We start from the raw sequence: 23,322 nt of genomic DNA, 5'->3' as shown, positions 1-23,322 counted from the left end.
CGCACTTGTCATCACACCGCATTCCAATAATATTACATCTGACATCGATTCAACATTCTCAGTCAACCCGGAGGTTTGGAAAAATTAAAGTAGGATTGCGAAGTTGTTTCTATTGCCCTCGCGAAGCGTTCTTTTGGTCGTCAGTTCGCTTGGTAGTTCTGACCTATCCAGTGGGTATGGTGCATCAGCCTGACATAAGAGATACACGATTTTTCCCCCGGCTTTGCACCTCTCCACTACTATTCTGAAACCTGTCGCGTGCAAAAGCGTACCCAGCCGCGTACGGTCCAGATAGCGGGAATTCTGGATGCATGCGGAAGGTAGTGCCAGGAACATCAGACCTGTGGGAGATTTGAGAAAAGAGCGGGCTAAACGAAGCATTTTCCCTGAAGTGGTGGAAAAGCACGGGACTCAGTCCAAGAACGAAGGCAGCTGATTAAGCACGCTTGCCTCTGTCATGTGGACTTGGAACAAAGTTGATCACCAAGCTTAAGCTTATAACGTCCCACTTTTCTCTGTTTTCCACGGGATCGAGCAGCAGGAAGTCCTGCTCTATAATTTTCGGATGTCGAGAACGGAGGTCAATTGGTGTGTTCGAGATCCAGGAACTGTAGGAATCATAGTTATCGGGCTTCAGAGCACCTGGGGAACACGATTAGGCGCACACAATGAGGTAGGTGATCCCCAGACACGAACCTACTTCGAGCAGACTTGCAGATTTTAGTTTGCAATGGTATCACATATATCAACAGACAAATACTACTCACTTGACTTTCTTCTTCCCTTCTTCTTTTCCAAGATTAGGAGGGAGATATTGGGGTAACCAATTGATCAGCACCTTCTCGGTCCCACCGCCCCTGTCCTTCCCTTGGCCAATGATGGACTGTTCCATCGTCAAGTAGTGAGAACATGACCCGCAGTCTTTTTTGTTGTTCATAGAACTAACCATCTCCTGATACACTGCATGGGATACGGGTTTGGCACCCTTTGTCAGTAGATAGTATTGGGCACCCACCCTTAATTCCCCCAAGATCTTCCATCTGTTTCCTTACGCCATGTAACTCAGCATTATCACCCTTTGCTACAGCCGCTGCCTATGGGAATCGAATCAGAATGATAAGAAACGCTAATGATTAGCTTTACATGCCTCCTGCTTCCGCAAAGTATGGAACTACTATGAAAAAGTAACTTTTGCTCAATATCTTCGTGAAACTCCGGCGTGAAGGAATAATGGGATTGCCTTGTTGATTATGGCTTTTGTGACCTTGGCTGATCTCGAGACTGGTTTGGAGGCCCCAGTGATTGGGAGCTTGCGCTTGTGTTTGGGAGACATCTAGGGTTCGTTAGGGGCTTCACAAAAACGAGACTGGGTCGCTCAACTTCTCCAGAATTATCAGCCTCGAAACTCCCCGTGGGTCTCGATCAACTCTACAGGGAAGAAAAAAACGATGTGCTACGTCAAGGCTTATGCTGATAAGCGCTGATTACGTAATCTACCGTTTTGACAGCCTTTCGCTGGATCCTCCCCATTTAGTAATGTGATGTCAGCGCATTGTAACTGTGCTTTGGACTAGTCCGCGACGCCACTCACTAAATACATACCAAGAATAGCCCCTTCAAAGCCCTTGCGTCTTTCCCCTCACTGTGGCTAACAACCTTGGAGGCATCAATCTGAAGTAGGACCTCGCAATGCCCGTCTCCGGATCAAAACAGGACTACACACCCTCTCATAGTGCACAGAAAGAGCAGAAAGGGTCTATCTTTGTTCCGGCGACCACCACATGGACACCGACTCTGTCGCAACACCAGGTGGATTCTTGAGTATTGGTGAGAAGAATACCACTGACCCTACCATCCTTGCGACGTAAGAAAAGGTCACACTCGCAGAACAGGTCTGTCGTTGTCAATTTTGACAAGGCGACAAGACATATAACGCAGGCTGAACGCGAAGCTGACCAAGCTGTTGTTGTGGCTCGCATGCTGTCGTCCACGCCCGCGAACATGCGCACAAACTAGAACTTGAGGCGGAAGAGTGCGTTTAGGACCCTTGACATGCGTGAATCCCCAGGGCGCGATTGACGAGAATCAAGCAGATGAATCGAAAAATATCTCCAAGAGGTCTGGCGTGTTGGACAGACACGGCCCACCGTAATAAATGCTACGGTGCATCATGTCTCCTGAATCTTATATTGCGAACGTCCCCTTGTAGTACAATAATAAATCATCTTATTCAGTGCTTCCCGCGGAACCGTCAAACATTAGTCTTCGTCCACTATTGTTATCGTGCCCGTTTCTATTACTTTTGCACTGGATGGAGAAGGCACTGATCCATGGTAATTCGGGCCCTCCCCATCGCTCGGCTCGAGTCCCTCGTTGTCATCTCCGCCATCATGATCTTCCTGTCCAGGTACACGGAATGTTATTGCCTGTCCATCACCCCCTATTAGCCTTCGTTTCTTGAAGACAGGCTCTGCACCATTCTCATTTAGAACAGTCCCCTTGGTTCCCTGCCCAGCGGGTCCTTCGTCAGGGCTTCCTTGACCCTCTTTCTTCGCGGCCGTACGAGCAGCTTTCTTCTTCTGCCGTTTCGCACGGTTCTTTGCGGTCTTTGCTTCAACGGCTTCGTCCCGTTCGCGCTTGCGAATCTCGAATTCGGCCGCTTCCATTTCCTGATTCATAATGCATTGACCGTCCGAAATCAAGCAAAGTAGGTGACCGATCCTACCTTTTGGGTCTTCTCTTCCATGAGTTTTATCCGCTCGTATTCCCGCCGTCGATTCTGCTTATAAACATGAAATTCGCCACTTCCTGCGCCTACGATCGCCCTAAATTGAGTCAAAGCAACATTCACCAAGTTAGACGGGACTGAATCAAATTACCAGCGCTCGACCCCTGCACATTCTTGATCATTTCACGCGGGGGCCTTATTGTCTTCTCTTTGGGTGGTGGGGGGATGTAGGCAGGTTTGGACGGTTCCTTAAAGAGTTTATCGAGTTGCATTCGTTGACGCTCAAGAGGTGTAGGTGCATGCCTATTGACCGGGCCTGCGCTAGGCGCAGGAGATGGGGAGTCAGTCGCATCTCGAGACAAGGATGCAGCTTGCGACATGGGTAGGCTAGGAAACTAAAGCTTCGTAGAAAGCTAAGGTACAAATGAGGGTGATGGGTGTCAGGTGACATCACTCGGCACCGCCCGGCGCAGGACTCTAGGCTCCGCCGACGCCAAATTGTACCCTACCCGTGTCAAACATCATCTGAACCACCTCTACTGCAAATAGAGGGTGTTTTCTTACGGAACACCCATCCATGGACTTCTCAACGCTCTTAGCGTTCTTCTTGTCGTCAGCTATCACAGTATGGCTTATTGTGCCAATCGTTGGAGTCGTCACTCGATTCCGTATCAATTACACCCCCAAAGGAGTGGGTTTGGGTGAAACTGAGGAAGGGGACAGTCAGAGGCTTAGTCAAGACATGCGTGTTGGCCCCGTCGTGAATTCTGTGAGTCCAACTGTTACCATGATTACACATTCAGCAATGCTGATGTTGAAGCGAAGCCGCTAGCAATGTTCCTTCGCGTCAAGAGGATTGAGGGGTACCAGGGATTGTACAAGGGATTGAGTGAGTACCTGCCTCCTGGCGAGCCCGAATATTATTCATTTGAATGGCTTCCGATTTCCGCAGTGCCCTTGCTGTTGACCGCCATCCTCCAACACATCCTGAGCTACATTTTCATTTCTGGAGGAGGCACCTCCCCACGCTATGCTATTTCTTCACAGGGGTTATGGGGGACGATTCTGTGGTGCTTCTTTATCGTCATTTGGTCCATTCCTCGTGAAATTCTGGTCAACCGGTACGTTGTCGTCAACCCACATCATCGGATTCAGTAACTAACCAAGCGGCGATCCCTGTAGTGCAATTTGTACTCCACATAAATTACCATGGTTAAACCCCAGACTAGCGCTGCGGGTCCTATTCACCTCGTACGAACGCCAGAACCCTTGGCGCCTATACTTCACACCTGGTATCGCCCTTGCCCAAGCTCTCCACGTCATTTACTTCTTTACTGTCGTTCGCGGCGCAAGATCCCTCTTCGTTCCATCATTCACCCCCGGATACCGTAGCTCATGGGGCGTCTTGCGTGGTTTCTGGCCCTTCGTGGGTTTCGTGGTCTATATTCTTTTCCTATGCCTGGGTTTCATAGTCCTGTGCCCTCTTGAGGTGCTAGCGGCTCGCCTAAGCGTCCAGAGAAACCACTATAGGAGTGCTGGTGGCGTGCCAGCACCTGTGCAGGAGGAGCTTCCGCCGGGATTAGAATACTCTGGGGAGAATGAGGATGTCATTGGCCTAAGAGACGAGGATCAGCCATATGAAGGGTTGTTGGATGCGATGAGAAAGATAGTGGAGGAGGAAGGGTGGAGCACGCTTTATCGCGCCTTTTATTTGACGTTGTTCGGGACCGTGTTTGCGGGGTTGACATAAACTCCGGAAACTATGACCCTTGTGCTTATTCTTTGCAACACATATTTGTATGTTGACTCTGCAAAATTGTATGTTGAGTCCCCACGCACTGTCTATCTTGATAAAGAAAGAAATGCCGCTCAGACGGATTCGTGAAAGAGCTGGAATCTATGTGTTACGGACACCACCCAAGCTCGCCTTCAAGTTGATAATTGTGACTCATAAGTTATATAGTCGTGGATAACATAGTAGAAGCGATTGGGAATGCATGCATCAAAAATTGGTGGGCACAGGGATATAGGCGCACAGGATTAGAAATGGTTATGCGGACCGATGAATAATGGTGATGAGACGCCGACAAGAAACATGTGGATTCGTAAAGATCATGAATCATAAACAAAACACAATGTCAGAAGAATTTCCTGATGACGCATTGCATGTCTTGCAGAAAGCAGGTGGGTCGTTGGAGAAAGGTTAGGAATGACGACAAACGGACGGAGGGAGATGAGAAGTAATGACGATCGTTGAGAGCCTAGACCTTCACGTCCTTTCCCTCAGGCTCCAGTCCATATTGGCAGTCCATTTCCAATACGGGCATATAGTGCTACAAAGAGCCTTAGTACCCCGCAGGGACGCCAATAAGGAAAACATCATTTAGCATATTGACGTATGCGTGCAGGACAGCTGGTCGATCAGGTGGTGGCACGACCTTCCATACTGCATCGGCGGCGTTCATCACGCGACAATTAAGGGTCTGGGAAGGTTAGGGGCATACTTGGGAATGTTGACCTGCATCATATTCTCGAACACAGACCAGCAGCAGCGATTCCCCATAACCGACCGATGAAGCCTACAAAGATAACGAGTCCAGGTGAGGTTGATCGCGGAATTCGTACTGCGTGATCATGATCGTGTTTTGGAGGAACATCCCTATCTGATGCAGACAAAGACTTTGTATATCCCACGAGTTTGGAGATGTGGTCGGCAGGTGTAACGGAATACAAGAGCCCGCATCGGTCCGAAATGGCAATGAGCCAACCGGTGAGGATAAGGGTGAAGACTTGAACAATGATCATAAGCTGGTGCCCAGCCTTGCCTGACGTTCATTTGCCCACCTGCACTGGGCCGCGCGTCTTCGAGTCTGTATTCATTCTGCGGTCTCATCGGGGCAGTTTTGCATCTTTAGCAACCTGTATAGGCCTGTGCATGGGGTTACATAACTTGGCGAAAAGATAATTTAAATTTAAAGCCCACCCAAGGCTAACCCAAGGCAGAAACGAACCAATGTCGAAAGCGTTCCGAAAGCATTAATACGAATGAACAAGTCGTAGAAAAGTCATTAAGATGGTGTAGAGGGTGTTATTGCTGGATGAGGTGGATCTGGAGGTGAATGATGTCGTGGCTTGAAGATGAGAACAATCACAAGTCCGAAGATTATGAGTATTAGGAGGAATATGCATTTCCGGCGACCGGTATTCCGTTGATATCTATTGAGCCGAAAACGTTAGACGGTTTGGCTGGGGGACGCGAAGTCGAACTTACTTGGTAGCAATATCCAGTTCCTTCACTGCCTCTGAGACGTGCCTGGAAGTTTGCTCCACGTTATATTCGATACTGTCTAATATGGTCCCTTGGTCAATGACCATATTTTGGAGATCTTTGAATATGTCCGCAAGTTGAGTTATTGATTTGGCAATTTCAGCGATCTCTCTATTTCTTTGCTCCAATTCAGGACTGGCAGTTTGCTGCTCCTGAGCAGAGAGTTGACTACGGGACTGAGAGAGAGGGGAAACTCAACAAAAAATCAGATGGGAGTAGATGTAGGAGACGTACTGCCTGCATATCGTCTTCTACTTCGTTCATTTTGTCTATCCCCTTGGACGAAATGACGCCAGATGCAATGAGAAGATCCTGGTTTTTGATGGCATGGCCTTGTAATTCTATGACAGATTGTTGTTGGCATCAGAAGCACAGCGTCTGAGAATGCTGACCTCACTTTCCATGTAGACACGTTGCTTTTTCCGAAACCTCCCACTGAGCTCTTGAAGCTTTGCTGCCAACCCTCGTTGAACATTCTTCGCAGCAAGTTTTTCGTCTTTCGAAGGTGCACTCGTGGGTGGAAATGCATGTGTATTGGAAACCGAGATCCGTTGTATGAGGTTTTGGGACTGGCGGAAATCCTTGGTGGGGGACGCGGGCTTAGCGGGACGACCTAATTGGTGGTGAAGAGGAGGCGGCGTACTCTTGTTATTTCCTGGGTCAGCCGTTCAATTTCCCTCTCTTCTGCAGACCGATCCGCAAATCCCGGCAGGGCGTGCTTTGTATGCAGTTTCTCCAAGGTGGAAACTACTCATTGCGAATTCAGGGGGGCGTCATACGTCATACGTGGGAGTCGCTTTCATGATTAAACTCACTTTTCAAACTAGCGCCATTTAGTATTTCCTCGACCTGTCCCGAAATATCAACCCTAGCCATGACAAGGTCCTAACATCAAATCCTTTCATGATAGCGATTCAGAGAACGAACCATTTCGGTGGCAAAGGATCCATATTTAATATGACATGGTCTGAGGACCTGGATGCATCCCCAGCAATAAGCCCTTGCCGTTCATCAGCTCCATCCACGTCTGCGTCGGAATACAAAAGAGCCCGAGAACGTCTATTTCGCGGTCGCCTCGAGCGTCCATCAGAGTCACGGTATGATAGAAACAAGAGTGTTCGAGACCGAGTTGTGGGCTCGGATGAAGACGTAGACGCCATGCATGCGGTGTCACCAAATTCCTTGTAGAGTTCGCTTATGGCGGAAGTGCTTGCGCCATTGATGACCAAAAATATCACGTGTCAAGCCGTAGGCGCCCCACCCTGTCATTTTCAGCCCTGTTTTTCATGCTTGCTTTTCCTTTTGGCTTTGCTTATTTGTTCACCAGCGGTCCTTGCGTAATCACTCTTTGCCCTGGTTGCAGCCACGTTCCCACCTTCAATGTTCTACCAATACTCCATTCGGAAGCGCAAAACTACGGAGACACCCATCTGAAGGATTACCATTTAACAGCTAGACCGATAACGTCGCTCTCTACAGCGTGGTACTGGGTACGAAACAAGTCCTTTCGTCTCACTTCGTCACCATGAGTCAAGCCCTCCAGAACATGTTCAGCCAACTCGTCAGCGCTAGTGTACGTCTCGGGCGCGTTTGACAGGGCACCCCTATCATCAGAGCAGACAGATTGGGGAGGAGTCACCGGTGGGGTTGGGTAATCTCTCCAATATGCGTCCTCGACCCTTTTGATCCAATCCTTATCACCCCACCGTTCACTGGCCATCATCCCTTCGCCGGGAGTCATGTCAACGCGGGCACCTGCCAGCTCCCAGTCTCTTGAAAAACCTTCTGAATCAAGCAATACGTCATTCTGGTTGACATTCTGCTTCGCAGGTTTGAGTTGTCCCCCGCCATTGACACATCCACCTGGACACGCCATGACCTCGACGTAATCATATCCACGAGGCGCGTCGCTGCCCTCTGTTGCAGCGGCATCATCACCTCCCGCTCTGGCGATTGCCCTCTTTCGGGCAATTGCACGAAGTGTTGGGCCTCCAGTTGACCTTCCCCGCATCCTACCTGCAGCTGCACCACGACCGACCGCAAGACCATTATCCTTTCCAACTTTTCGGACAATATTCTGTAAGTTACGAAAACCATAACATTTGGCGCCACGAAAAACGATTTCACCAGTGTCCGCATTTGTGAGAGTGTGTTCCTCGTAGTCGGAGCGTATCCGACGTGTCCCAACAATGGGGTTCAGAATATCCGAGGAGAGCGAATTAATTAGCTGCTGCAAATATGATCCAGACGACGAGCCAGCATGTTGTATTAAATCTGGAATGTTATCAGGAGTTGACGGGAGTGGTTGATCCTCATTTAGGACGGGAAGTCGGAGATTAAAACCCCTGTCGCACATAAGCTTCTCAAGTTCTCCCGTTGTCAGGACGCAGTCCACGTCCCTCGTTGAATAGATTTCATCGTAGAAGTCTTTTCTCGAAGCCTCAAGTTTTTTGTCGTAACAAGGCATGATGGTAATGTGATATATTTTATCGGGGCTGCAATTGGAAAAGTGGATAGATCATCGAAAGAAACAGGGAAAAAAGCGTACGTTTTTGAGAACTTGGACCCCATCCACTTTTTAACAAGGGTTCCCATGACTTGTTGAGGACTCTTGGTATTGCCCATGAAAGGCAGCATCTCTGCATGCGTCTTCTCAGCATAGCATACCCATCCTGGACACGCGCTTGCCAGCATAGGGAGCTGGGGGTTGGAGGCGGAGTGCATCTTCCGGCGTTCTTGGAATTCCTTGACATGTTCCGTGAGCGCCAGATGGCGTGCGAATGTAGTGTCGAAAACAGATTGGATGTCCAACTTGGTACGGAAGAACGCGCGAAGACGGTTAAGAACTCTCTGAAGAGACACAACCGGCCCTCGAGCGGGGATATGGAGACAGAGAGAGAAGCGAGAGATTGGGGGGCGATGGAGATGACTGGGATGGCATGAAGTGGGCTTAAAGGAGGCGGATTGTTCGCTAGGAAGCCCAAAACTTCGGCGGTAGATTGCATGGCAATCAAAACAGACTCTGCAGACGTAATGCAGCCGCTAGGACGTGCAAAAGATCACTCACTATACTCATGGCCAACGACATAAGTACCCACCTACATGCTAAACAATCATTCAAGCTGATCTCCGCTGTTTGAAGCTTGTTGCGCGCCTTAGGGTCACTCGCTGACACCTCATAATATTCTCCTTGGTTATCTATCTGTATTTCAGTCTATCTGACAAGCATGACTGAGCCCACGAAGGTGTGTGCAAAGATTCGTGAGGCGTACGGCTGCAGTCCCAGGGACTTTCGACCCATCTATATGTCTGACCTCTTCTACGGGTTTGATACACACCTGAGATGGGGTTATGAAGTCATTGAGATCAGTCAGTGTCAAAGCACCAGAGAAAGCCATCGAGCAGCTTCGGCGTTAACCGGTCAGATGCAACATTTCCCACGCTCCGCTTAAGGTAGGTACAGTAACTCCATAGTGACAGGCACAGATCAGAACAACACCTCCCCTCAGCATCTCCAGCGCCACACGAGCAAGAAATCCTTGAATTCCGGGAAAGGTTTGCTTGGTAGCTTCGGAAAATGGCCTTTCGACAGCCTTCAACCGATCTGGAGAGTTTATCCACTCATACTGAGAAATATGAAATGAATGCTCTGAACACACTCCTTTGTCACCACAAAACGCCAATTTTCAAACATCCGTTAATGTTGAGGTCCCTAATCCCACTTACCCGCCTTACCCGCCTCATCCTGCAGTCACATCATCTCGAACAAAGCTTCAGAAACTGAATGATTCTGACAGTCCCAATCCCAAGCGACCGGCGCAGAGTCGTAATTCGAGTTGGGACTTGTTTGGCGATTTGGGGAAAAGCATAGACGAATTTGATCCGAGGAATGGGAGGTATGTCTCAAGGTTTCCAGCCAATGGCTTCTGGCGTCATCCACATTTTTGTCTAGTCAACCCAATTTTCAATTTGCCGAAGGCGACTTACCCGAGGGAAAAGTATGCTCTTCGCCATCACTTATATTTCTTCAAGTTCACTCCCAATGTTCATCCCCACAGATAACAAAAATCTACACATTCTTGCTGAATTCTTCTATTATATCACGATGGATTATCTTTATTATTCCGGTGATGGCCCTTCGTAAGTGGCAATGACGAACTCCCCACGTACCAGCCTCTAACAGAGCCCCCTATTAGTTTGGATCCCTGGTATCTTGTCCGTAACGGTGTGGTCTTTCCTTCTTTCCGTCTCGTTCTGGCCCTTCCTGATACTTCTTCCAGTCAGCCCCTACGGCCACGATATGGCACGTCAGGCTACTGTGGTGGTCCGTGTGGCTCAGCGTTATATGGGGAGGTTGGTGGGCCGCTTTGGCATTTGCAATGGTGCTCCCCCATTTCCTGAGAGGCACGTTTGGGGTTGTTGCGGTCAGTTTACACAAGTACATAGACTGGCTGAATGCATTGCATCGGTGAACTACTCTCATTATGATCACGGTATAACTATTAGCTCAAAGTTTCACAGTCCTGTTGCTTTTGTAGCCTGGTCGATCGCTATCTTCGTCACGTATAATCCGAGTGAGCACCAATGCATGATCTGGGAGACAATGTCACTGACCCAAGAAATAGTTATTTATGTCAAATTCACGCTCGAAAACACACAGAGTTATCCTTCGAGCAAAAACGCGCTGGTGCTGATTGGACGCTTGGTTTTCGGGCTCGTGCTTAGCTCTGTTAGTTTGCTCGCCGAGAAGTTCTGTATTCAGTTGATGTAAATGTTTTTTTCTGTTGCTCTATGCGGTTAGTGTGATTGACACTTATTTTCAGCGCATACAAGTTTCATCAGCGGAGTTACTCGGACCGTATCGCGCGCGCGAAGGCTCAGGTCGAATGCCTGGTGATTACAACGCTATCTATCTCGTTCACGCAACAATTTTGACAGGTACCCACTCAATCTCCAGGTCATTTTATACAGGCACTCGAAAAATGTCGACCGTTTGGACACATTGCAGAATACGCAATCCTCAAGGGGCGCTTCAGTCGCTGTTAGTCCTGCTAAACTATTGAAGAGTGCTCTCAAAGGTGTTAGACGCACTGCTGAAACAACCACCACTGCCTTCGGTAACATGGCGAGTGAAATCGCTGGCACATCAGTTTTGCAGCCCAATTCACCCGCAGCTATGGTTGCTGGTGCTCTGCAAAGTGTAAACAGATCTCGGATGGTAACTCCGTTTCGCTTGAACTGATAGATCGCGTATTGCTGACTTGCGGATCTATGTTAGCTCGCCCGACGACTGTATTATTCGTTCCTTTCCGAGGGGGCGGATCGCTTGGTGTTGGGGGATATCTCCAGGTTCTTCCCTAGCCGTGAAATGGCTACCTTTGCGTTCGAGATTTTTGACCGAGACGAAAATGGAGACGCGACCCGGGTATGTGTGTCTCAAGAGGGTTTGTGAACCTTATTCTAAATTCGCCATCAGGATGAGGTCGAAGCCACCATCCTCGGTAGGTCACTTTGCATTATCGGTATCATATCCACGGCTTACGGAACATTTCATCATAGAAATTCATCAAGAGCGACTTTCCTTGGCCAACTCTATGAAGGATGTCGACTCGGCAACCGGGAGATTGGACAATATTTTCATGACCTTTTACGTCCTCCTAGTGCTGTTAATTTTCGCCATTATGCTCGATGCATCCATCTCATCTCTCATTACCGGAGCTGGCTCTGTCATTCTCGGTCTTTCATGGCTTATCGGGAGCTCTGCACAGGAAGGTAAGCATCACGGGTTGCTTCCCAGAGCACTATCTCACAAGTACGGACTAGTGCTTGCTAGTATCATTTTCCTCTTCATGAAGCATCCTTTTGATATTGGTGACAATATCGAGATCGATAAAGAAGCATTCACTGTGAAAGAGATGCGTCTGCTCAGCACTATCCTTGTTGATTCGAGGGGGTGCGATGTCCAGTGTCCTAACACTGTCCTTAATACGAAGTACATCCTGAACAAGCGTCGCTCGGTGAGTTCGGAAGACCCACGGAAATTGGTGTTACGGTTGACGAACGGTCACAGGGCCCTATGTCTGAGGCATTCGAGTTCAATGTGGATTTTTCGACTAGCTTCGAGCAGATCGAGGACTTGCGGTGTACGTTCTGTGGTGCAAAGTCAATTCACCAGCTCACCACCTTCTCTCCAGCTCGGATGCTAACGTTCGTCAAGGTTGAACGACGAGACTATCTGCCGGTGTTTGATGTGTACGTCATCGGTAAGCACAGTTTCGTTTGAGAGAGGAATGACCATTTACGCTTGTTCAGACATTCCGGAGCAGGCGAGCATGAAGCTGAAGGCTGAAATCAAATATAAGTCGGTAAGTCGATCCATATGAATCTCATGCCTATCATCTAACTTGAGATGCAGAACTGGCAATTGGGCGCCCTTAAAGGTGATGACGAGGACTTGAAACGCATTTCGAAGAATGCTGATGGATGTTAACTATACACAGTACAACGGCGCAACAAGTGGATCTGTGCCCTGAAAAATGCGCTTAAAGCAAGCAAAATTTACGGTCCAACGGGTGATCCGGACGCTGTTGCTCCACCAAAAGAGGTCACCCTCGTGCCTTACCACGAGCCAGGTGTCGCAAAGGCCCCAGGATTCCCTGAACCATTCGCTTCTTCGGCACCTGGCATCGGCCGGACAGACTTTCAGTTCACCGACAAGAATTCTGCAATTCTTCCCGGAGCTACCAATGTTTTTGGTGAGGAAGGGGAGCTGAGGATCCCAGTCCCTCGCGAAGGGGTACGTGACGGAAGAAGCAGCCCGTTCACTGGTGGTTCCCCTACAGCGGAGCCATCTGCCATGCGCGGCAGAAATGTTGGTGGTGGCGCTTAAGCCTGGTGCTTGCGCCTGAATTGTCGATTATCCACGGCAGCATTCAAAATGTGATGATAATGCATTCCGTGTTAATACTTGAATACTAGAATGGCTGCTGCGCTGCCCTGACGTTCCTTGCGACCATGCAATTCCCATCCCATCGCATCATGGTTGGATATTTATTTTGTGGTAGTTACTAGAGCTTCGTGTCAGTGAATTATGTATTTAGCAATGCAGCTAGATTGTGAATTAAGTATTATGCATGACTTGTTGGTAAAGATCATAACAACTAATTAGAATATCGCTCTCACCTCAGCTTCACATCAGTGAACTGAAGGAGGTGTAAGATGAACAAAATCCGAGATATTATGTTTGAGCATTGAGGTCCAAGCGCACAGTCCACAAGGCCAAACTGAGTACGTAAGGCATAGCGATTGAACGAAGAATAGAAAAAAGTAATATTCTGACCACAATCCACATAGTGGCCGAAAGCCACTCTAAGCACCCTAAGTAGCTTTTGAATTTCCAGCATACTCTCCTGGTTTGGGGGCATTCTCAAATAATCGGTGGCCCAGTATTTCTGCTGGGCAGGAGAACATTGCTTGCCACAGCGGCAAGCGTGCCTCCCTTGGAAGTCCTCCGAAATTCCAGGATTGGGGTTCATTGGGAGGGGAGGAGCATATGAGGGTCTGGGACAGTTCCGGACCCGGGGAGAATGATAGGAGCCTCAGGGCTTGTTGAAGCGCTGCGCGCTTCTGTGGGCTTGCAGTCTGCATGCTGTCAACCTGGTGTGGAATAGGTCGAAAATGGTCGTTTGGACTGTCTCCAACATTTCGAAATGAAAGGAATTGGAAAGGGCTGGGAGTTTAACAGTCCCAGAGAAAATCGAAGCGCAGGGCGCTTCCGCGAGTTGGCAGTCCGCAGGTGCCAGGCTGCCATCAATTTGGCCTGGGACCGACGTGGGACGTGTCGCCTGCACGCTCCTAGGCGTACAGTTGGCGCTTGTTGCACAGGAACAGTGGTAGGGACCACTGGCTTCTCCCCACTTAGAACCGGTGGGGAAGTGGCCGTAGGAACCGCTACTAGCCTCTCCGAACGAGAGGAAAGGGTTGGGGCTGTGGATCTAACAGCCCAGGAGCTTCGGTGAGCTGGCACTCAGCAGATGCTGAGTGCTTTTATTCCTACGTAGGCAGGTGACCAGCGATGGAACCGGTGGGGAGACGGTCTTTGACCCCTCAGAACGACGAGGGGATCGGGCTTCGGAGGGTGCGCAGAAAAAAAATGAAGAAATAACGTTAGGTAATCCCAGACTCCTTGCAATACTTCCACGGAGTTAGCGGCCCATATAAACAGCCCAAGGCACCGAACTGAACGGGAACTCCCGGACTCAATGAACTTCCACTTCTCTCTCACCGTAAGTACACTCACCATACGCATTGGATCCATGCCTGGCTTCGTTTAGTTAGGCCTCAGTTTGCTGTAGCTCGGTTTTTTTTGCCTCTATCTACACGCTTCAACACTCATCATCACCTGTCCAGGTTGAGCAATTGCAGGCACGATCTTGGCGATCCTACACATAGAGATTACACATCTGTAGCTGCCCTTCGATCCCTTTATTCTGAGCCCACCGCTGCACTATTCTTCTTGATCAGCCCCATGGCTGCCTGATGAAAGACCCGTGTGGCAAAATACCAAATGCGACGGTGGTAAAGTGACCGCTTACCATCGTTAAAACTACGAAGAAATAGGTTTTTTGCCCCCATTAGCATGGTAATGGGAACTCGGTAAAGGACCATAGTCTTGATGGTAAAATACTATTCTAATCGTCGTAGAAGTGAAGGTATTTTACCATCTTTAAAATGGTTCCTTATGCGATCCGATTCCCACTAGTGTGCGCAGTAAGCATATCAATATGGTCTATTTTTACTACACCTCTCCTAAACCCCGCATTTGCTAAATTTGTTTCTTTGACGGACGACGTCATGGCTTATATTACTCATATCCATATCGTCCGCAGATATTATGCCGGTTAATTTCATCTTGTCTTGTCTCGGTGCAACCCCACAGCGTTCCATGTGTAGAGCGCTACTTATACCGCTGCGCGGTTACATTAATGTTATGTTAGTCAGGGCCACTTGAGTATCCTCCGCCGAGTGTCGCATAACAATATCATCGATATCATCCGTGCTGTCCAAACTTTGTCGTCAGTGAGGGTGCACAGGAAGGGTCAGCGTGCGGGTATATGGAGTAGTGCTGCTGAGGGATGGAGCTGATCACCAGGTGAAGCCGACCTGGGCGCTGAACGATGCTCGATTCCGATCAGGAACCCTACTTCCATTTCTCTTTCGTCGTGCACGTGTCTCCTCTCAACGCATTCCCCTCAGCCCGAGCGGGAGTACAAGATAAGGGAGGAGATGTGAAAATGAGCCACGGAGTGCAAGGTCCTCGATTCCCTTCATTTATACACGATAGAGGATCCCGTTGATCCCGCATCAGTAACGCATTCAATTTGGGACTCCTCAATTTGCGCTACAGATATATAGCGGGAATATTTGATCTTCTCGGACAGCGTTACCCGGTCGGACCCTTAGGCAGGTGACCAGCTTCTCTTTACCGGACCCTACGCCCCGGGGAGATCGAAATATAGTACATAATTGCATGGTACCAGGCACAAATCAGAATCAACAACTCCTCCCCTCAACTCCAGCGCAACGCGAGCTCTCAAGAATCCTTTGAACTTTGGGACTTGGTGGCCTCAACAAATGGCTTTTCGACAGCCTTCAACCGATCTGGAGAGTTTATCCACCCATACTGAGAAATATGAGATGAATGCATCTGAACACCCTTCTTTGTCACCACAAAACCCCAATTTTCAAATACCTGTTAAGGTTGAGGACCCCAATCCCACTCACTCCCCCGTCCTGCAATCACTCCAACAAGTTTTCAGAAACCGAATGATTCTGACAGTACCGATGCCAAGCGACCGGCACAGAGACGTGATTCGAGTTGGAACATTTTGGGCAGTTTGAGGAAAAATATAGACGAATTTGATGCGAAGAATGGGAGGTATGTCCCAAGGTTTGCAACCAATAGTTTCTGGCGTCATCCACATTTTTGTCCAGTCAAATCAATTTTCAAGTTGCCGAAGGCGACTTACCTGAGGGAAAGGTATGCTTTTCGCCATCATTTATATTTCTCCAAGCTCACTTCCGTTGTCCATTCCCACAGCTAATGAAAATCTACACATTCTTGCTAAGTTCTTCTATTATAACACGATGGATTATCTTTATTGTTCCTATAATGGCCCTTCGTAAGTGTCAGTGATGAACTCCCCACGTACCAGCGTCTCACAGAGCTCCCTATTAGTCTGGATCCCTGGTATCTTGTCCGTAACGGTGTGGCCCTTCCTTCTTTCCGTCTCGTTCTTGGTTCTTCCTGATACCTTCTTCCAGTCAGCCCCTAAGGCCACGATATGGCACGTTAGGCTACTGTGGTGGTCCGTGTGGTTCAGCATTATATGGGGGGGCTGGTGGGCCGCTTTGGCATTTGCAATGGTGCTCCCCCATTTCCTGAGAGGCACGTTTGGGGTTGCTGCGGTCAGTTTACACAAGTACATAGACTGGCTAAATGCATTGCATCGGTGAACTTTCTACTCTCATTATGATCACGGTATGACTATTGGCTCAAAGTTTCACAGTCCTGTTGCTTTTGTAGCTTGGTCGATCGCTGTCTTCGTCACGTATAATCCGAGTGAGCGCCATTGCATGATCTGGGAGACAATGATGTCACTGACCCAAGGGATAGTCATTTATGTCAGGTTCACGCACGAAAACGCACAGAAATATCCTTCGAGCCAAGACGCGCTGGTGCTGACTGGGCGCTTGGTTTTCGGGCTCGTGCTTAGCTCTGTCAGTTTGCTCGCCGAGAAGTTCTGTATTCAGTTGATGTGAATGTTTTTTTTTGTTGCTCTATGCGGTTAGTGAGATTGACACTTATTTTCAGTGCATACAAGTTTCATGAGCGGAGTTACTCGGACCGTATCGCGCGCGCGAAAGCTCAGGTCGAATGCCTGGTGATTACAACGCTATCTATCTCGTTCATGCAACAATTTTGACAGGTGCCCCCGCCAGGTCACTTTATACAAGCACTCGGACCGTTTGCATGCACTGCAGAATACACAACCCTCGAATGGCGCTATTAGTCCTGCTAAACTATTGAAGAGGATCCTCAAAGGTGTTAGACGCACTGCTGAAACAACCACCACGGCATTCGGTAACATGGCGAGCGAAATCGCTGGCACATCGGTTTTGCAGCCCAATTCACCTGCGGCTATGGTCGCTGGCGCTCTGGAATGTGTAAACAAATCCCGGGTGGTAACTCCGTTTCGCTTGAATCAATAGATCGTGCATTGCTGACTTGCGGATCTATGCTAGCTCGCCCGACGACTGTATTATTCGTTCCTTTCCGAGGGGGCGGATCGCTTGGTGTTGGAGGATATCTCCAGGTTCTTCCCTAACCGTGAAAAAGCTGCCTTTGCGTTCGAGATTTTTGACCGAGATGAAAATGGAGATGTGACTCGGGTACGTGTGTCTCAAGAGGATTTGTGAACCTAATACTGAATTTGCCATCAGGATGAGATCGAAGCCACCATCCTCGGTAGGTCACTTTGCATTATCGGTATCATATTCACGGCTTACGGAACATTTCATCGTAGATATCCATCATGAGCGACTTGCCTTGGCCAACTCTATGAAGGATGTCGACTCGGCAACCGGGAGATTGGACAATATTTTCATAACCTTTTACATCCTCCTAGTGCTGTTAATTTTCGCCATTATGCTCGATGCATCCATCTCATCTATCATTACCGGAGCTGGCTCTGCCATTCTCGGTCTGTCATGGCTTATTGGGAGCTCTGCACAGGAAGGTAAGCATCATGGATCGTTTCTCAGAACAACCATCTCACAGGTATAAACCAGTGCTCGCTAGCATCATCTTCCTCTTCATGAAGCATCCTTTTGACATTGGTGACAATATCGAGATCGATAAAGAAGCATTCACTGTAAAAGAGATGCGTCTGCTTAGCACTGTCTTTGTTGATTCGAGGGGATGCGATGTCCAGTGTCCTAACACTGTCCTTAATACGAAGTACATCCTGAACAAGCGTCGCTCGGTGAGTTCGGAAGACCTACGGAAATTGGTGTTACGGTTGACGAACGGTCACAGGGCCCTATGTCTGAGGCATTCGAGTTCAATGTGGATTTTTCGACTAGCTTCGAGCAGATCGAGGACTTGCGGTGTACGTTCTGCGGTGCAAAGTCGATTCACCAGCTCACCAACCTTCTCTCCAGCTCGGATGCTAACTTTCGTCAAGGCCGAACGACGAGACTATCTGCCGGTGTTTGATGTGTACGTCATCGGTAAGCACAGTTTCGTTTGAGAGAGGAATGACCATTTACGCTTGTTCAGACATTCCGGAGCAGACGAGCATGAAGCTGAAGGCTGGAATCAAATACAAGTCGGTAAGTCGATCGATATGAATCTCATACCTCTCATCTAACTTGAGATGCAGAACTGGCAAATGGGCGCTCTTAAAGGTGATGTTGAAAACTTGAAACGCATTTCGAAGGATGCTGATCGTTAACTATATATATACAGTGCAACGGCGCAACAAGTGGATCTGTGCCCTGAAAAATGCGCTTAAAGCAAGCAAAATTTACGGTCCAACGGGTAATCCGAACGCTGCAAAAGAGGACACCCTCGCGCCTTACCAGGAGGCAGGTATCGCAAAGGCCCCAACATCCCCTGAACCATTCGTTTCTTCATCACCCAGCATTGGCCGGACAGACTTTCAGTTCACCGACAAGAATTCTGCAATTCTTCCCGGAGCTACGAACGTTTTCGGTGAAGAAGGGGAGCTGAGGACCTCAGTTGCTCGCGAAGGGGTACGTGATGAACTAAGCAGCCCGTTTACCGGCGGCTCCGCAACGGAGTCATCTACCATGCGCGGCAGAAATGTTGGTGGAGGTGCTTTCCGCGGCAGCATTTGAGGTGGTGGTAACCAGATCATGATATTTAGAAAATGACTTCTTGAACGCACTTGTTCTGCACCTAGTATGGAGTCGCCTGTATATTATATTGGTGTATACATGTATTACTTCAGAGTTTGCAATGAAAGGAAGAAAAAAAAAAAAAAAAAAAAAAAAAAAAAAAAAAAAAAAAAAAAAAAAAAAAAAGCAAACATAGATATGGGGACCCAGAGTGCGTTAAAATACCTTGGACTCAACGAGTCTTGATACAAACCGCAAGGTTGGTAACCTCTATGACGATCCGGCTCTCCCACCCATCTCTCCCCTCCACCCAACATCAACGTTAGACGGACATCAAGGGAAAAAGGAGATGCAAACGACAAGGAAAAAAAGAGCCGAAAGCGCCGCAGATTCGATGTCTAGGGGCTTAGTGCCTTAAAAGTGCCCATGCTCCACTGACATTGACATTTAAACCATCTGTGCGTGAATGAACCCGCCCGCACCGAGTGTGGCGCTTATGTTGCCGTTTGTCATGAAAGAGCTTGAAGAAAAAAAGTCTTTTTTGCCAGCTGGCATCCCTTATATATACCTTTTGACCACGGAAGATGCCGGGCTCTGAAAAAATGATCCCCTTGAACCGAAAGTTCCACCTGTAACACCCGGTTTCTTCTTGTCGATATTTTTGCCTATGGTTAGTGCGTTCGGAACCCCTGTCAAAAGGAGGCAGCCAGTTTCGAGGTGAGTTTCATCCTCTCCTCTGAACGTCCCACTTAGTGCAGCGCACGGACGTGTTTCGCCCAATCCCGATGAATAGTCAATCCAACAATATATTTGTTCAATTGAACAGCACGTGAATTTGCGACTCTTGAATCAGAAACGTCAACACATCAACTTTCACATTGCTGTAATGTCTAGTAATGAGTGAGAGGAACGACATACAGCGCAATTCAGTTGAGCTTGCAGGACCCGCTACGGAGTAGCGGGGACTTTTGACCGGGGGATATTTAGATCTCAAGTGGAAACTCACAATACCAACGACGCGAGCTAGCCCCGACATACATAAGATCATGTTGGAATGCTTCCCGCTAAAGAAAGGCTAGTCACCGCCTAGTTGGAATGCTGCCGGCGCTCCACCAATCCGCCACCGCCTTCCCGACTCTATTCTAATGGAGGCTGGTAACTGCCTACTTCCCGACGTGCCCGCCGATCTGCAGCATAGCCCCGTATATGTAGTATAAAAGCCCATTAGTTAGGCATAATATTATTAGCTTTTGTCTCATCTTAAGTCTCCCGTTATTACGCGAGTGTAGCCGCCGAGCATATCGCGGCCATGAAACATAACGTGTGTGGGGATTCGCAGCGCCGCAACTAACCGTTTCCAGGTAAGCTAGTGTTCGATTCAAGGAAACCCTTCTCTAATGTCCTCCATTCCAACCCTGCGCTAGTACTTCACTTTCCCACCTACCAGATTGTCCACGTCAACACAGGAACGTTTGCGCAGTCAAGAGTTGCAACAAAATTGTAAAGATCAAATATGGTGCCAGATTGCAATAAATCACTGCAGTTACAACCACAAACACTGGTCTTTGATGAGAACCTAAAAGTCCATGAAATACATTCAATATGGAATGCTCTTGGTCCATTGGTACATTCGAGAATGTCGAAAACTAGGGCTCCAGCACCAGAGAAACGCGTACATCGCGCATAAGAGGCGAAATCAAATACCAAATGGAATCCAAAGAAGCACAACAGACCCAACCAAGGTCAAGAGCTGGAAAATCGATGGTATCTGGGCAGAAGTAATGCCAGAAGATGCTTTGGAAAACGATTCGGACGCCCACATCTGAAAATTACGAAAGTACGCGTGCTGGTCTATAGGGCTCTCCCATGATGCGTTGTTTCCTTGAATGAGAAAGCACCTTCATTGTGGCGTGAGGGGTGGAAAGAAGGAATTGCTTGCTCACCTCCAAAAAACGTACTGAAAAATAGCCCTGTGATGCCTGTAATCGAATCCTGTGAACGGATTTGCAATCCAGTTTTATTGACAGCTATAAGGCCATTGTAACTGGGGTACATCGTCGGTGAGGATCGCAGTTCTAAGCGAGGAATACCCTTACTAGACCTGAATGATACCATTGGCTGAATTTGGAGGATTATTGAGCTGCACTATCATGTCTACTTCGTTCCACCTATGCAAATCTCCATAAGATACGCCAAAGAACAAAAAAATCGAAAAGCATTAACCCTGAAGACACGAATACGAATAATCCTCGGTCAATGCTAGTGCCGTAACCATCTTCATTGCATCTCACATCCTTTTCTGCACAAAACGAGGTACTTGCAGCAATGTACGCGTAAGCTGATAAAATAACCTTAGCTACATGCGAAGCTGAGAATCGTGAAGATATTCTTGCCTTCCCCCTTGCCATCTGCCCTCCACATTAATCGCACGCTAAAACAATCAGGAGAATCCTTCCCTCCAGAGCATCCGTCCAAACTACCCCCTCTCAAACCAGGCAGCTTACCGCCAAGCGCCCATTGAAAATTTGGATCGAACGCCACTTCATAATGAACGAGCATGCTGCCGAATGCTGTACCTGAATTGTTCCAGTAAGTGGAGAACTCCGCACCCCCGGTGCCAGAGAGACTGCCTTTTGGATAGTCAATGGCATAAACCCAGCCGTCCTTAGTGATGGGATCGCTTATAAAGGATGTGTCATTCTCCTGAGCTACGTGGCCTAGGGGGGGTGTGAGTGAATGGCATGAACCAATTTAGAGGGAATCGGGGGATGTCGCTCAGGAGTGATGGGCTTCACCTTTCTTGGTGATATCCCAACCATGAGACACGAGGAACGATGTAGCATCTGAAGCTCCCAGGCTTTGGGTGGGGAATGCAAGCGAAGTAGAGGTCCCAAAGTTGTTTAGTGATGCTATCTGACTAGGGTTTAGTGCCTGCTGGTTGGTACGGGCATAGGTAGAGACGGTAGCTAAGAGTATGGCAAAACACGTCCGCAGCATGAGGACCAGCGTAGGTTGGAGCATTACAACTTTGAGTGCCTCCCAACAAGAATAACCCTCAAAGCCCCGAGTAATGTAAGTACAGAAGTGTGAGTGACGACGTGGACAAGGCCCGGGGCAGTGTAGGGTTGGCGCTTAAGCACGCCGCACTGTAAGAATTTAAACCAAACTGGACGAATATCTTATTCGAGCGGGACGTTAGCGATATTATGATTAGAGAGTGTTGATGGACGGCGGGATGTCTGGTGAAGGTGCCAGCCTCTGGACGGTTGCTTATGTAAGCACGAGTCCATCTTTAACCACGCAACGTCCAATGTCCTTAGTAGCGCTCTGTCGTACAACTGCCAGTGGTCGAGGTGTGCCCTTTTTTCTGGCTCGCCTCGTAGATGCTCATGGAGACTCCATAGGTGCCTCTTTGTACCGTGCGGTTGGCTTGTCCGGTAAAGGAAGCTCCTTGTTTGCTTGAACAACATATTCTCACCACATCATTGGACGAGCAGCTTCGCGGTCATTACACTCAACATCAATAGCAAATGCGACGGATAGCACAGAAACCTCTAAGATCCCTAATTCTATCATTGCTCAGCGAGACTCGACCCAGTTGAGTCTGGAAACGCCAAATAATGCAGCTGGTGCGCTGGATCCCATCGATGCAGTGGCTGAATGACCTTCTCCATATATGCAGAATATGTGTTGTCATCACTGGACAAGATAGCGAATTGGGGACGGCAAGGCTCCATGTGGCCCATGACATTCGGTATAACTCGGTTTTCGTTCAAAATGCTCTCATCGAACTGAAAAGTTTCCTTCTCAGGTCTTGCATGTTGTGCAGTTGAAATGATGCACATAGCTGCTGCTCGCTACGATCAGGATCGACTGGGGATAATGTTCCGGGCGAGTCCCCGTCAATCTGACATCATGATTGTTGCGGGAACTCTGACGAATAAGATGGCACCTGCTTTGCGGAAAGTGTATGATCAAATGCCAGAGCCAAGATGGGTTATCTCTATGGGTTCTTGTGCAAACGGTGGCGGCTATTATCATTACTCATACTCCGTCGTGAGGGGATGCGATCGTGGGTGACAACGGTTTACCCACAGGACAGGGACCGATTACTCATTGTGTGTTAGGGATCGTGCCCGTTGACATTTACGTACCGGGATGCCCACCGACGGCGGAAGCTTTGCTTTATGGCCTGTTGCAGCTACAGCGTAAAATGAGGAGAAACAGGAAAAGTGTTATCTGGTCTGTGATTCTCTCGCTGCAGGTTGTGCTCCTATGCGTTTCTAATGGCGAGATCGTTTCCAGGTACCGCAACAAATAATCGTTCGACTTTGTTTCTCAATTT

At 48.5% G+C, this 23,322-nt stretch overlaps 11 protein-coding genes across 11 annotated transcripts; 5 read left to right on the top strand and 6 right to left on the bottom strand.

Moving 5' to 3' along the window:
- Window positions 1-9: 9 nt before the first annotated feature.
- EI90DRAFT_3069906 (uncharacterized protein) lies at window positions 10-1,176 on the bottom strand. The gene is made up of 6 exons (XM_039061195.1): window positions 1,148-1,176; window positions 947-1,094; window positions 768-883; window positions 697-710; window positions 451-642; window positions 10-386 (listed from the first exon to the last, which is right to left on the bottom strand). Exons 2-6 carry the CDS (start codon window positions 947-949, stop codon window positions 85-87), a joined length of 627 nt encoding a protein of 208 aa, XP_038913017.1. The 5' UTR covers window positions 950-1,094; window positions 1,148-1,176; the 3' UTR covers window positions 10-84.
- Window positions 1,177-2,122: 946 nt separating this feature from the next.
- On the bottom strand, window positions 2,123-3,108 carry EI90DRAFT_3281650 (uncharacterized protein; the record flags this gene model as incomplete). Its single annotated transcript, XM_039066835.1, has 3 exons — window positions 2,123-2,669; window positions 2,726-2,814; window positions 2,880-3,108. 3 exons carry the CDS (start codon window positions 3,106-3,108, stop codon window positions 2,259-2,261), a joined length of 729 nt encoding a protein of 242 aa, XP_038913016.1. The 3' UTR covers window positions 2,123-2,258.
- Window positions 3,109-3,256: 148 nt separating this feature from the next.
- EI90DRAFT_2999165 (mitochondrial carrier) lies at window positions 3,257-4,601 on the top strand. The gene is made up of 4 exons (XM_039056280.1): window positions 3,257-3,497; window positions 3,554-3,617; window positions 3,681-3,849; window positions 3,911-4,601. Exons 1-4 carry the CDS (start codon window positions 3,306-3,308, stop codon window positions 4,476-4,478), a joined length of 993 nt encoding a protein of 330 aa, XP_038913015.1. The 5' UTR covers window positions 3,257-3,305; the 3' UTR covers window positions 4,479-4,601.
- A 479-nt stretch (window positions 4,602-5,080) lies between these two features.
- On the bottom strand, window positions 5,081-5,458 carry EI90DRAFT_3069900 (uncharacterized protein; the record flags this gene model as incomplete). Its single annotated transcript, XM_039061194.1, has 2 exons — window positions 5,202-5,458; window positions 5,081-5,166 (listed from the first exon to the last, which is right to left on the bottom strand). Coding segments are annotated over exons 1-2 (176 nt in total), but the record flags the coding sequence as incomplete, so codon positions are not given.
- Window positions 5,447-6,065, top strand: EI90DRAFT_3069896 (uncharacterized protein; the record flags this gene model as incomplete). The annotated part of the gene is made up of 4 exons (XM_039061193.1): window positions 5,447-5,510; window positions 5,548-5,659; window positions 5,717-5,944; window positions 6,000-6,065. Coding segments are annotated over 3 exons (228 nt in total), but the record flags the coding sequence as incomplete, so codon positions are not given.
- EI90DRAFT_2844703 (t-SNARE) lies at window positions 5,845-7,201 on the bottom strand (the record flags this gene model as incomplete). Its single annotated transcript, XM_039053706.1, has 7 exons — window positions 5,845-5,944; window positions 6,000-6,232; window positions 6,291-6,397; window positions 6,454-6,637; window positions 6,700-6,803; window positions 6,872-6,924; window positions 6,984-7,201. Coding segments are annotated over 7 exons (999 nt in total), but the record flags the coding sequence as incomplete, so codon positions are not given.
- Window positions 7,202-7,440: 239 nt separating this feature from the next.
- Window positions 7,441-9,388, bottom strand: EI90DRAFT_3069892 (iron hydrogenase). The gene is made up of 5 exons (XM_039061192.1): window positions 9,329-9,388; window positions 9,155-9,270; window positions 8,948-9,098; window positions 8,605-8,906; window positions 7,441-8,551 (listed from the first exon to the last, which is right to left on the bottom strand). Exons 3-5 carry the CDS (start codon window positions 9,059-9,061, stop codon window positions 7,495-7,497), a joined length of 1,473 nt encoding a protein of 490 aa, XP_038913011.1. The 5' UTR covers window positions 9,062-9,098; window positions 9,155-9,270; window positions 9,329-9,388; the 3' UTR covers window positions 7,441-7,494.
- Window positions 9,389-9,633: 245 nt separating this feature from the next.
- Window positions 9,634-13,174, top strand: EI90DRAFT_3156530 (Mechanosensitive ion channel-domain-containing protein; the record flags this gene model as incomplete). The annotated part of the gene is made up of 19 exons (XM_039066062.1): window positions 9,634-9,721; window positions 9,808-9,952; window positions 10,009-10,054; window positions 10,115-10,196; window positions 10,253-10,281; window positions 10,337-10,524; window positions 10,578-10,630; window positions 10,682-10,823; window positions 10,880-10,949; window positions 11,014-11,274; window positions 11,335-11,481; window positions 11,533-11,557; window positions 11,616-11,828; window positions 11,880-12,073; window positions 12,127-12,199; window positions 12,251-12,319; window positions 12,369-12,421; window positions 12,472-12,496; window positions 12,557-13,174. 19 exons carry the CDS (start codon window positions 9,634-9,636, stop codon window positions 12,943-12,945), a joined length of 2,292 nt encoding a protein of 763 aa, XP_038913010.1. The 3' UTR covers window positions 12,946-13,174.
- A 2,498-nt stretch (window positions 13,175-15,672) lies between these two features.
- Window positions 15,673-18,977, top strand: EI90DRAFT_3069884 (Mechanosensitive ion channel-domain-containing protein; the record flags this gene model as incomplete). Its single annotated transcript, XM_039061191.1, has 19 exons — window positions 15,673-15,845; window positions 15,875-15,993; window positions 16,050-16,095; window positions 16,156-16,237; window positions 16,294-16,322; window positions 16,380-16,567; window positions 16,625-16,677; window positions 16,732-16,873; window positions 16,930-16,999; window positions 17,058-17,300; window positions 17,361-17,507; window positions 17,559-17,583; window positions 17,642-17,854; window positions 17,907-18,100; window positions 18,154-18,226; window positions 18,279-18,347; window positions 18,397-18,449; window positions 18,500-18,524; window positions 18,586-18,977. Exons 1-19 carry the CDS (start codon window positions 15,690-15,692, stop codon window positions 18,975-18,977), a joined length of 2,319 nt encoding a protein of 772 aa, XP_038913009.1. The 5' UTR covers window positions 15,673-15,689.
- Window positions 18,978-20,399: 1,422 nt separating this feature from the next.
- Window positions 20,400-22,220, bottom strand: EI90DRAFT_3291304 (uncharacterized protein). Its single transcript, XM_039067269.1, has 6 exons — window positions 21,773-22,220; window positions 21,371-21,694; window positions 21,201-21,315; window positions 21,074-21,145; window positions 20,921-21,021; window positions 20,400-20,858 (listed from the first exon to the last, which is right to left on the bottom strand). The coding sequence occupies exons 1-6, from the start codon at window positions 21,996-21,998 to the stop codon at window positions 20,674-20,676; spliced, it is 1,023 nt and encodes a 340-aa protein (XP_038913008.1). The 5' UTR covers window positions 21,999-22,220; the 3' UTR covers window positions 20,400-20,673.
- EI90DRAFT_3146484 (NADH-quinone oxidoreductase) lies at window positions 22,201-23,298 on the top strand (the record flags this gene model as incomplete). The annotated part of the gene is made up of 6 exons (XM_039065415.1): window positions 22,201-22,251; window positions 22,537-22,606; window positions 22,660-22,731; window positions 22,789-23,049; window positions 23,105-23,219; window positions 23,283-23,298. The coding sequence occupies 6 exons, from the start codon at window positions 22,201-22,203 to the stop codon at window positions 23,296-23,298; spliced, it is 585 nt and encodes a 194-aa protein (XP_038913007.1).
- Between the last annotated feature and the right edge of the window lie 24 nt (window positions 23,299-23,322).

Source organism: Cantharellus anzutake (assembly GCF_015039405.1).
Source record: "Cantharellus anzutake strain C23 chromosome Unknown EI90scaffold_45, whole genome shotgun sequence".
Lineage (NCBI taxonomy): Eukaryota > Fungi > Basidiomycota > Agaricomycetes > Cantharellales > Hydnaceae > Cantharellus > Cantharellus anzutake.
The sequence above is the reverse complement of the archived record's forward strand: the minus strand, read 5'-3'. Positions and strand labels throughout refer to the sequence as shown.

Bases quoted from the DNA above. Each gene is read 5' to 3' on its own strand.
- EI90DRAFT_3069906 (XM_039061195.1), bottom strand. The intron at 387-450 runs GCAAGCGTGCTT...CCACCACTTCAG, and splicing joins TCCAAGTCCACATGACAGAG to GGAAAATGCTTCGTTTAGCC.
- EI90DRAFT_2999165 (XM_039056280.1), top strand. From the start codon at position 3,306: ATGGACTTCTCAACGCTCTTAGCGTTCTTCTTGTCGTCAGCTATCACA. The intron at 3,498-3,553 runs GTGAGTCCAACT...GTTGAAGCGAAG, and splicing joins TTGGCCCCGTCGTGAATTCT to CCGCTAGCAATGTTCCTTCG. The intron at 3,850-3,910 runs GTACGTTGTCGT...CGATCCCTGTAG, and splicing joins CGTGAAATTCTGGTCAACCG to TGCAATTTGTACTCCACATA.
- EI90DRAFT_3069892 (XM_039061192.1), bottom strand. From the start codon at position 9,061: ATGCAATCTACCGCCGAAGTTTTGGGCTTCCTAGCGAACAATCCGCCT. The intron at 8,907-8,947 runs GTCTCCATATCC...GTGTCTCTTCAG, and splicing joins AATCTCTCGCTTCTCTCTCT to AGAGTTCTTAACCGTCTTCG. The intron at 8,552-8,604 runs GTACGCTTTTTT...TTCCAATTGCAG, and splicing joins GGGTCCAAGTTCTCAAAAAC to CCCCGATAAAATATATCACA.
- EI90DRAFT_3291304 (XM_039067269.1), bottom strand. From the start codon at position 21,998: ATGCTCCAACCTACGCTGGTCCTCATGCTGCGGACGTGTTTTGCCATA. The intron at 21,146-21,200 runs GTTAATGCTTTT...AGATTTGCATAG, and splicing joins TTCGTATTCGTGTCTTCAGG to GTGGAACGAAGTAGACATGA. The intron at 20,859-20,920 runs GTGAGCAAGCAA...TTCTCATTCAAG, and splicing joins TTTCAGTACGTTTTTTGGAG to GAAACAACGCATCATGGGAG.